At 36.7% G+C, this 12952-nt stretch overlaps 1 protein-coding gene across 3 annotated transcripts in view; it reads right to left on the reverse strand.

The window, feature by feature from the left end:
* The window catches only part of LPCAT (lysophosphatidylcholine acyltransferase), a 107299-nt gene that overhangs the window by 52361 nt on the left and 41986 nt on the right, over positions 1-12952 (reverse strand). Inside the window, exon 3 of one of the 3 annotated variants that reach the window (XM_068355022.1) lies at positions 12453-12670. The exons of 1 other annotated variant lie outside the window; for it this stretch is intronic. In XM_068355022.1, the coding sequence (XP_068211123.1) occupies positions 12453-12670 (218 nt within the window). Of the gene's footprint in view, positions 1-12452; positions 12671-12952 lie in introns of those variants that run through there. One more of the 3 variants, XM_068355027.1, reaches the window with a different exon arrangement.

Here is a 12952-nt window from a genome sequence, read left to right on the forward strand (position 1 = left end):
ATTGAAGTTTTTTAGAGATAATTAATACCAGGATTTTCAGCCTCTTACAAAAATTGAGCTTACTAAAATACTGACTAATTAATCGTCTCTCCTTACCCTACAGAACTAACAAATATCCATGGAAAAACAATAATATTGAAGGGGAATAAAAATCCAATTGAATATTTAACTAGTGTCCTTGTTTCAGCACCGAACTTTTTATAACGGTCGCTCTATCACTTGCAATACGACTAGAAACCATTAATATACCAACATTTTGGGCCCTCGAAATCAAGTGAATATATTAAATAAAGTTCGCGAATAAAATCAAGCTGTCAAATTATATATTCAAAGGGAGGAGGCAATGCCGATAAAAAGTCTATATATATAAATTATCAAAAACTTTCAAAATTCCTAACAGTATATTTAAAAAGTCTATATATATATATATATATATATATATATATATATATATATATATATATATATATATATATATATATATATATATATATATATATATATATATATATATATATATAAATGATCAAACTTTCAAAATTCCTAACAGTATATTTATGAGTTAATTTCAAGAAATGAAAAACATTGGCAAAATACCACAAAAGATTACTAAATAAAGCACATCTAATATAAAACAAAATAACCAACAACCAAAATACCAAATAACCAAACAGAGCAGATAAAATTTTAATTTACCAAAAATAAACATATGAACTAGAAATTCTTTTAACCAACTAGCTATAAAAAGTTCAAAATTCTCACAAACTATAAGCAGTCTTCTCATAAAAAGTAAATTACTTCATTAAGATTAGTTTTGAAAATTATGAGTAAAAAAAAAAGCCTTGTTCTTTATTATACAGTATAACAATTCAGCTATAATTTCTTCAGTCTCGGTGAAACTAAAATAAAAAATCAAACTTCAAATGCACGATAATCAAACATTGAAATAGACATTAACCCTTTCAGCGCCATTGGACATGATTTATGTTCCCCTACTTCGTTCCCTACAGCGCCATCTGACGTAATTTACATCCAGTTTTTGCATCTTTTATTATTTACGCATATAAATATTTTACAAAATACGTAATATTATATATCAATGGAAAGGAAATTTAATCAGCTATACGTTAATTTTTTTCATCTTTTATTATTTACGCATATAAATATTTTACAAAATACGTAATATTATATATCAATGGAAAGGAAATTTAATCAGCTATACGTTAATTTTTTTCATCTTTTATTATTTACGCATATAAATATTTTACAAAATACGTAATATTATATATCGATGGAAAGGAAATTTAATCAGCTATACGTTAATTTTTTTCATCTTTTATTATTTACGCATATAAATATTTTACAAAATACGTAATATTATATATCGATGGAAAGGAAATTTAATCAGCTATACGTTAATTTTTTTCATCTTTTATTATTTACGCATATAAATATTTTACAAAATACGTAATATTATATATCGATGGAAAGGAAATTTAATCAGCTATACGTTAATTTTTTCATCTTTTATTATTTACGCATATAAATATTTTACAAAATACGTAATATTATATATCGATGGAAAGGAAATTTAATCAGCTATACGTTAATTTTTTCATCTTTTATTATTTACGCATATAAATATTTTACAAAATACGTAATATTATATATCGATGGAAAGGAAATTTAATCAGCTATACGTTAATAAATGTTATAAAGTCCTATCTCGTATAGTTTTAGTAACATGTCCAAAAAAAAGGGACTAGAACTTGAGGGAGTGACTCTAGAATCTAGATGACATCCTACATTTATAATAGGGTACACTCGGGCACACTATTCTATCTAATTTCTCTTCCTCTTGTTTTGTTAAAGTATCTATAATTTATTTAGGAAATATTAATTTTAATGTTACTGCTTTTGAAATATTTCATTTTCCATTGTTTCCTTTCCTCACAGGGCTATTTTCCCTGTTGGGGCCCCTGGGCTTATAGCATCCTGCTTTTCCAACTAGGGTTGTAGCTTAGCAATTAATAATAATAATAATAATAATAGACTGACAGAATGGAATGCGCAAAGATGACAATTCTGAAAATTGGTATTTTTCAAGTTTTGATGGATTTTTAAGCTTGCAATGTTGCTAAATTGCAGTAAAGTAACAATTTCTTGCAATTCCATTCTTAAATTGGTGATTGGATGGCCAAAATACTGTGGCTCAAGGGACATAACACCTTCTGAGGAAATTTTGGATAAATTTCATCATACAAAGACACGACATGAAAGGGGACATTAATTTCAAACTATCATTTTATAATCTATAATTTAAAAGAAGATGAATCAAGGGAAAATACGACCAACATCTGTTTCAGAGGACCGGAGTTCGCATCCCCACCAGGACGCAGATAGTGTGAGATCTTCTACCCGGGGGGGGGGGGTACTCCCCAGGATGGCACCTGGGGGGGGGTACTCCCCAGGATGGCACCTGGGGGGGTACTCCCCAGGATGGCACCTGGGGGGGTACTCCCCAGGATGGCACCTGGGGGGGTACTCCCCAGGATGGCACCTGGGGGGGTACTCACCAGGATGGCACCTGGGGGGGTACTCACCAGGATGGCACCTGGGGGGGTACTCACCAGGATGGCACCTGGGGGGGGGTACTCACCAGGATGGCACCTGGGGGGTACTCCCCAGGATGGCACCTGGGGGGGGAGGTTAGAGGGGGCTAGTGATAGTCCCTGCTGGCTTATGGTCGCCCGAGCAGAATGATGTAGAACATCTGAGTGGAGACCTAAAACCCGCAACTTTAACTTTAAATAACTTCAAAACAGTCCCTAGTTACTCCAAAAGATGCAAGTAAATTGGTCCTTTCAATGTTTTAACAAATGCAGGGAGTTTAATCAATTTTTGGAGGATGAATCAATTGCTTTCTAGTGATCAATAACTAATTGTAACTTCGCTACACATTAAATTTTTTCAACTCGTATACCAAACTATAAACATTTAAAGCTAGAAGCAAGGAGGGCCAGGCAATGGCTGCTGATGATTCAGCAGATAGACATATTGGCTCCCCCAAACCCTCATCTTTAGCTCACAAGGATTGTGAGGTTGCAGCGTCCAAAGAAACCAACGCGTTTGAGCGGGACTCGAACCCCAGTCTGGAGTCCACCAGTCAGGGACGTTACCACATCAGCCACTACAACCCTAGGGATTTATAATTACCTTAAGGAGAATAATTACAGATGGTTCCAAATTATTGGAATCAAAAGGCAGTATATGTCTACTCTAGGTTCTAGATTTCTCAAATATGCAGCCCCGAGACTATACAAGCTTCCCCTAGACATCCGAAAGACTGAAGATATTACGGCTTTCAAGATTAAAGATTAAAGACTTTCTTGTTTTATAAGTGCTTCGATAATGCGGATTTGATAACAAACACGCAATATGCTGTGTGATTCGCAAAATACCTAAGGATGTATATGATAAAACTGATCTTGTAGGTCCTGTAGGGGCAAAGCGCTCCCCTGTGTGATAGGACCAGGAAAACGGCCCCTAAAATAATGCAAAATAAAAAGACAAACTCATGGAATAAAAAAAAAAATCAAAAGACCATTTTAAAAATCTATTAAGATGAAACTAATCTATCCTACGGGAAAATACTTATCTTGCGTTTTTCTGTTTAACTGATAAGAAGCAATATCCCTTGAGCTGACCATTAATTAAAAATCTTGTCTATGATAGTCTGTATACAAATCTATAAAGTTTAAAGCAAAAACAATCGCTTAAACTTTGTTAAAATCATTCTTTATCAGTCAAATTAATTCATATATTAAACACCAAAGTCTACACTTGATACAAACACATACCTACTTATTACAGTGATACACTGAACTATTAAAAAGTTTAAAATCAACTTCAAAAACCATTTTATAGTATTGAAATTTAATACCCAAGGAAATGAGTACCTTTTACCCCCAAAGGACATACTGGTACGTTTCACAAAACTCATCCTTTTATCCCCATGAACGTACTGGTACGTCCTTGCAAAAAACTGCTATTTAAATTTTTTTTTTTTTTTGCATACTTTTGATAATTTTTTTAGAAACTTCAGGCATTTTCCAAGAGAATGAGACCAACCTGACCTCTCTATGACGAAAATTAAGGCTGTTAGAACAATTAAAAAAAATATATACTGCAAAATGTGCTTGAAAAAAAATAACCCCTGGGGATTAGGGGTTGGAAATTTCCAAATAGCCTGGGGGTAAAAGGGTTATCAAATGGGGAAAATAAAAAAAAAATCCTACATTCTTCATAATGCAGTATCACAGGATACCTCAAAATATCACCATATGAAAACCTACAGCATTTCTCTCAGGAAGAGCGAAGCAAGAGCAGAGCCATTTCATTCAAAGCAATGTACAGCCTAGTAAACATACCAAACAACATACAGTACATACAAAAAGCACATGCAAAGACATTCCAGAAAACCAAAGAGGGTGATACGGAAGCGGCCAACCTTTTTTTTTCATTTGTTATAAAGAATAGCCCCTTTAAATGCATAGTGGAACACAAAAATGCCAAGGGGTATTGTCAAGATTTTGTATCTTAAAGTGTATAAAGCACAGTTGGGACACTGGAATTCTTAGCACAACTCACTCCAAGTCTTGGATAGTTCCATGGCCTTTCACTACCTTGGATTAGAGTTCTCTTCCTTGAGGGTACACTCAGGCACACTATCCTATCTTCATTATATATCTATGACAGGTCTAATTTGATGTTACTGATCTTAAGATATTTCATATTGTTATTCATTACTTCTTATAGCCTATAGTTTATTTCTTTATTCCCTTTCCTCACTGGGCTATTTTCCCTGTCGGAGCCCCTGGGCTTATAACATCCTGCTTTTCCAACTAGGGTAGTAGCTTAGCAAGTAATAATATCAATAAGGATGTGGCCCCCTATTACGCCCTTGCTGAGTGGCAAGTAACCAAACATAGTGTAAGGATAGATGGCAGAGGTGGTAAGGAGGGCTAAACATAAGAACTCGCCAAGCAGAAAAGGAGTGACAAGGTGTACTTCCCCAGAGCAAGGCGTGGTATTATTCCAGCGTCTAACTGTGCCAATTTAAAGGCAGAATTCCAGTGACAGTACACACTTAAGCATCGTTTTTTAAGTATACTGCATATGGAGAATGCCTTACTTTACATCTCCTGCAACTGAGAATTAGTTGAAATACACTCTTTATTTATTCTGTGCCGGGATCATCATAATTCCTGATATGAACCAGTTTGGTGTTACCTACATACATTTCTGAACTCCTTGATCAATTTAAATTCATGAATGCTACATACATCTGGATCCCCTACAATAAGTTATACTTTAATAGTGTGTTACTTTCAAATATAATAAATTCCACTACAAAACCAAAATATTTTCAATATAATTTGTGGTTAAAAGAAATCAATATTATTTTTTTAATTGCTTTAGTCAGTCAAATGTCTTCCTATATTAATTCGAGCCTAGCTAGTCATCAACATTATACTATAAACAATTGTTTTTGTATACAACACAGATTCACAGTCATAATTCCTTTAATAAGTTCAAGGTCCACTTTTCAACAATACAGTTCTTTCTTAAATTGTAAATATAAGCTTTTTATTTTAAAAATCAATTTCATAATTATTTGATTATTTCTTCCAGGCTACCATAGCAGTGTTGAAACCCGATCAGTTGGGGGAAGAAAATCAGTTTAAGAGGGGGAAACTGGATCAGTTTTGGAGAAATATTATTACTTTCAGGGAGGAAAGTCGGATCAATTTGGGGGAAGCAAACCGGATCAGTTTGGGAGAATAAAAGCGGATTATTTGGGAAAGGATAACTGAATCAGTTTGGGAGAGGATGGCCAGATATGTTTGGATCTGGGAGACGATAGCCGGATATGTTTGGGAGACGATGGCCAGATCAGTTTGGGAGATGATAGCCGGATCAGTTTGAAACCGTTTGGGAGAGGGTTACCGGATCCGTTTGGGAGAGGTTATATGGGAAACGACAGCCGGATATGTTTGGAAGACGATGGGCGGATCAGTTTGGGAGAGGATAACCGGATCCGTTTGGGAGAGGATAACCGGATCCGTTTGGGAGAGGATAACCGGATCCGTTTGGGAGAGGATAACCGGATCCGTTTGGGAGAGGATAACCGGATCCGTTTGGGAGAGGATAACCGGATCCGTTTGGGAGAGGATAACCGGATCGGTTTCGGAGAGGATAACCGGATCCGTTTGGGAGAGGATAACCGGATCCATTTTGGAGAGGTTAACCGGATCAGTTTCGGAGAGGTTAACCGGATCAGTTTGGGAGAAGATAATCAGACCAGTTTGGGAGAAGATAACCAGACCAGTTTGGGCGAGGATAACTGGACCAGTTTACAAGATCGGTTGGGGGAGAGGATAACCGGATCAGTTTGGGAGAGGATAACAGGATCAGTTTGGGAGAGGATAACAGGATCAGTTTGGGAGAGGATAACAGGATCAGTTTGGGCGAGGATAACTGGACCAGTTTACCAGATCGGTTGGGGGAGAGGATAACCGGATCAGTTTGGGAGAGGATAACCGGATCAGTTTGGGAGAGGATAGCCGGATCAGTTTGGGAGAGGATAACAGGATCAGTTTGGGCGAGGATAACTGGACCAGTTTACCAGATCGGTTGGGGGAGAGGATAACCGGATCAGTTTGGGAGAGGATAACCGGATCAGTTTGGGAGAGGATAACCGGATCAGTTTGGGAGAGGATAGCCGGATCAGTTTGGGAGAGGATAACAGGATCAGTTTGGGCGAGGATAACTGGACCAGTTTACCAGATCGGTTGGGGGAGAGGATAACTGGATTAGTTTGGGAGAGGATAACCGGATCAGTTTGGGATAGGATAATTGGATCAGTTTGGGAGAGGATAACCGGATCAGTTTGGGATAGGATAACCGGATCAGTTTGGGAGAGGACAACCGGACTAGTTTGGGCGAGGATGACTGGACCAATTTACCAGATTGGTTGGGGAGAGGATAACCGGATCAGTTTGGGAGGGGATAGCTAGATCAGTTTGGCAGGGGATAGCTGGACCAGCTTAGGAGAGGATAACCGGATCAGTTTGGAAGAGGATAACCGGATCAGTTTGGAAGAGGATAACCGGATCAGTTTGGAAGAGGATAACCAGATCAGTTTGGGAGAGGATAACCAGATCAGTTTGGGAGAGGATAACCAGATCAATTTGGGAGAAGAAAACCAGATCAATTTGGGAGAAGAAAACCAGATCAATTTGGAAGAAAACCGGATCACTTTGGGAGAAGAAAACCGGATCACTTTGGGAGAAGAAAACCGGATCACTTTGGGAGAAGAAAACCGGATCACTTTGGGAGAAGAAAACCGGATCACTTTGGGAGAATAAAACCATATCAGTTCGGGGGAAGAAAACCGGATCAGTTTGGGAGAAGAAACAGGTTCAGTTTGGGAGAGGATAACCAGATCAGTTTGGGAGAGGATAAATGGATCAGTTTGGGAGAAGATAACTGGACCAGTTTGGGAGAAGATAACCGGATCAGTTTGGGAGAGGAAACCCGGATCAGTTTGGGAGAGCATAACTGGATCAGTTTGGGAGAGGATAACCCGACCAGTTTGGGAGATGATAACCCGATCAGTTTGGGAGATGATAACCCGATCAGTTTGGGAGATGATAACCGAATTAATTTGGAAGAGGGAAATCAGATCAGTTTCATGATAGGAAATTCAGATCAATTTAGCGAGTTCTGGTTTCTGTTAAAACACAACATCGGTCTCATTTATATTGCACTTCAGAATTAAGTTTTTGAAGTTTAATCTGAAAAATCAGTAGATTATTTATAAACCCAATCTTTTTCCCCACCACCATTATTCCACGCCTTTGGGAGCTCCTTTCAATCTGTCACAATAGATGGATGTAGGGTGGAAGCAAATGAAAAAACAAATAAATAAATAAATTCATATAAAATGGCATCAAGCCTTATGGAAACATTCAATGTGGGGGGTGAAATGAGGTGGATAAAATAGGAATAAGAAACACCATAATCGAGTTTCTCTCACTCAACATATATAAATACATGTGTATATTGGCAGCTTTCAGACGCGTCTAATCTCTAAGGCGAATGTGCAGCAGGAAAGAACAGTTGAAACAAAAATTCATCATAACCACTAACACTGAGGTCATAGTCCTGACCCTCAAGTGATCATCATTTTTTTATTCTCTATGTAAAAGTGAGAAGTTGCACCAGGTTCTTTCAGAGGCAGAAAAGACATATCAGGGGAGCAATAGTCCACAATGTTGAATTTTTAAGTCATTTTCAAATGATTATTTATTTGTATTTTCTATCTAAATGAACCTGATGTTCATGCTCCATATAAAAACACAATTAAAAAAAACACCAGGCATACTTACTAAATTATGGTGCTGTCACTTAAAAACAAATTTTCTACTCACTATAATCGCAGTGGAGATTCCGGGCGAATTAAGCCCAACCCCTTGATGACGTCATAGCCAATCACGTTGTCTCCCGCGCTAGCAGCTAGCTATGACGTCATCAGGGGGTTGGGGCTTATTTCGCCCGGAATCTTTGCAGCGAATCTATTACTATACAATCAAAACAAAGTGTATCGCCACAAAATTTAATCCTATGAAATAAATAAAAAGTTAAATAAATACAGCTTTTAGTGCCACGGACAACCTGACACCTAAGTTTAAAAAAGCTAAAAAAAACTATTCAAAACACATCCATAAAAATAAAAATAAGTCAAAAATAATTCTTCACTCGATTGAATTGTGGAAGGCTGAAGAGTGCTCTGGCTAAGACTATTTCTATCATACTCTAGAGGCGGCTTAATGATAATAAAAAAAAATAATAATCTGGAAAAGCATGAAGCCTTCGCTCAGAATAAAAGCATGAACATGGTCCTGGCAGATTCATCCTGATGATATGAAATTTTCTATCACTATTTTTTAAAATAACTTTGTCACACAAAAAAAAAAACTTTTATTAGTTACCTGTGAAATAACCAATCACCAGTTAGTACAAAAGCTAAAGAAACATAAACCAATATATTTTACTTTTTTTATAAGTACTTATAATATGAGGTTAAATAGAATAATAGTAGTTATAGCATATGTAGTAATTTACCATCTACTCTCTCTCTCTCTCTCTCTCTCTCTCTCTCTCTCTCTCTCTCTCTCTCTCTCTCTCTACCCAAAAGCAAATATTCTCCGCGGATGGACTTGTTTTTGAGACATCCAAAATCCGTGTTAATTCCTGGTAATACACACACACACATACACACTAACTCTCGCTCTCACTCACTCACTCACTCACTCTCACACACTAACACAAACACACTCACTCACACACACACTCATACTCTCACTCACCCGCGCACTCACTCCTACTCTCACTCTCACACACTCTAACACAAACTCTCTCACTCACACGCTCATACTCTCACTCAAACATTCACTCTCACTCTCTCTCTCTCTCTCTCTCTCTCTCTCTCTCTCTCTCTCTCTCTCTCTCTCTCTCTCTCTCTCTCTCACACACACACACCCTCGTGGCATGACACAATAAAGGAAATCAAACCGAGCCTCCTGTCAATCTTATCTCTCGATTTCCTAATGCAAAGATTATGATCATAACTACACAACGAATCATATATGGGGAACTAATGGAGCTCTCGAAGCAAAACGGACGGAACAAATAGTATAGCTCGTAAAGGACACAAAACATGTAAAAAAAATTAATAAAAATATTTACATTGAACACATCAAAATGACATATGTCAAACACTAACTAACACAACCATGACACTTTTCTAACTATTCATACATACTGTAGATACAAACATACATACACTTTCCTAACTATTCATACAGATATAAACATACATACACTTTCCTAACTATTCATACATAGATACAAACATACATACACTTTCCTAACTATTCATACAGATATATACATACATACACTTTCCTAACTATTCATACATAGATACAAACATACATACACTTTTCTAACTTCATATATATAACAAATAAACATATATTTTCCTAAATATTCATACATACTTGCATACGCTTTTCTAACTATTCATACATACTTGCAAACACTTTTCTAACTATTCATACATAGATACAAACATACATACACTTTTCTAACTTCATGTATATAACAAATATACATATACTTTCCTAAATATTCATACATACTTGCATACGCTTTTCTTACAATTCATATCTACATGAACATAATTTTCTTACTATTCATACATACTTGCAAACACTTTTCTAACTATTCATACATACTTGCAAACACTTTTCTAGCTATTCATACATACTTGCAAACACTTTTCTAGCTATTCATACATACTTGCAAACACTTTTCTAACTATTCATACATACTTTCAAACAATTTTCTAACTATTCATACATACATACATACACTTTCGAACTATTCATACATACATACATACATACATACACTTTCGAACTATTCATACATACATACATAATACATACACTTTCTAACTATTCATACATAAATACACGCACTTTATTAACAATGCATACATAAATAAATACTTACTTTTCTAATCATTCATACATCTTTTCTAACTATTCATACATACATAAATACATACATACACTTTTTCTAATCATTCATACATACATAGTTTTATAACTATTCATACATACACTAATTCCTAAGATGAAATTTAACACTTTGCTGTTATTTAAATACCAATAAATTACTAAATGTTATTCCTTGTTCTTTTTAAAAGGAAAATATCTTACTTGCCGTGACTGATGAAATACTTACTGATAAGTAATTATATAACATTTAAAACAAATTATTCAAATGATCATATAGGTTGCAGCCACTAGAAGAACTAACGAGTTTGAGAGAGACTCGAACCCCGATCAACATGTAAAGGAAATTATTCAATTGATCCAATAGGTTGCAGCCACTAGAAGAACTAACGAGTTTGAGCGGGACTCGAACCCCAATCAACATGTAAAACAAATTATTCAAAGGATCAAATAGGTTGCAGCCCCTAAAAGAACTAACGAGTTTGAGCGGGACTCGAACCCCAATCAACATGTAAGATAAATTATTCAAAGGATCAAATAGGTTGCAGCCACTAAAGGAACTAACGGGTTTGAGAGGGACTCGAACCCCAATCAACATGTAAAACAATTTATTCAAATGATCCAATAGGTTGCAGCCACTAAAAGAACTAACGAGTTTGAGAGGGACTCGAACCCCAATCAACGTGTAAAACAAATGATTCAAATGATCAAATAGGTTGCAGCCACTAAAGGAACTAAAGAGTTTGAGAGGGTCTCGAACCCCAATCAACATGTAAAAGAAATTATTCAAATGATCCAATAGGCTGCAGCCACTAAAAGAACTAACGAGTTTGAGAGGGACTCGAACCCTGATCAACATGTAAAACAATTTATTCAAATGATCCAATAGGTTGCAGCCACTAAAAGAACTAACGAGTTTGAGAGGGACTCGAACCCCAATCAACATGTAAAACAAATGATTCAAATGATCAAATAGGTTGCAGCCACTAAAGGAACTAACGAGTATGAGAGGGACTCGAACCCCAATCAACATGTAAAACAAATGATTCAAATGATCAAATAGGTTGCAGCCACTAAAGGAACTAACGAGTATGAGAGGGACTCGAACCCCAATCAACATGTAAAACAAATTATTCAAATGATCCAATAGGTTGCAGCCACTAAAAGAACTAACGCGTTTGAGCGGGACTCGAACCCCAGTCTGGCGATCACCAGCAAGCGACGTCAACTTCATCATATACGTGTATCATACGGCAGAACATTTATACACATTAAAAAACCACACGCACCTACACTGTATATGGATTGATATTTCCATCCACACAATCCCACGCATCTAAAAACCAAAATGTCATACATAACACTGCATACTATCTATACATACTATATCTAGGATAACATATAAACAAAAGCACTTTTTTTTTGGATGTCTGCAAGCAATACAAACATGTCAGTTACTCTTTTTTTATAACATCAGCAATACGCACATATGGCACGAAGTAGCAACATATAGGAAAAGCCAAACTGGCTTTAGTTATTAGTAAAGTGGAACATATCCCAGGAGTAACTTACTTACAATAGGGGGAAAAACAAAACAAAAAATATACCCTGTGGATACTAAACCTTATATATAAGAAAACACAACAGGTTAATGACCTCCAAAATATACATATATACTTTTGTTTTTTTAAGATTAAAATGATGTTGTTTACACGTGTGCATGAACGGGCTTTTTATTCCCCCTCGGATGCACAGATACACAAAAAATGAAAAAAAAAACGCACACACATGACATGGTCGTACTTGCAAAGAACGGCACTTGGGTGACCTCCCCCTTTGCGACGACGCTGGGCGCCCCCATGACGACCACAGGCAGGGCATCAAAGTAAGAGGAGTGGGGCGCCACCGCCAGGATCGGAGCATCCCTGGGATGGGCCTTGTGGCCCTTGACCCTGACAAAGTGGAATCCCCCAGCTGTGAACACCCCACGGACTCCAAAGCGCACCATCTCCTTCACCACACTGAGGGAGGGAACAGGCCAGTCAAAAAAAACATTGGATGGGACTGGTCAGTCTTAGTGTGGTTTCTTACAAAAATTCACACACACTCATTGTCTTCTCAATTCCCATAGGTTATCAATGCGTGCGTTGTTGATAGGTGTGTGTGTTTGTGTGTATGAGCGTGTGTGGAGACATCAAGGGTCATGTAGGAATGAAGAGAAAAAATATATATGTATTTTTCGACCACATGGTTGGGGTCCTGTTTGGTGAGACTCTTAATGAGATTGAAGTTTGCAATTTTTA

The sequence above is a fragment of the Palaemon carinicauda genome, chromosome 2 (genome assembly GCF_036898095.1).
Source record: "Palaemon carinicauda isolate YSFRI2023 chromosome 2, ASM3689809v2, whole genome shotgun sequence".
NCBI classification, from domain to species: Eukaryota; Metazoa; Arthropoda; class Malacostraca; order Decapoda; family Palaemonidae; genus Palaemon; species Palaemon carinicauda.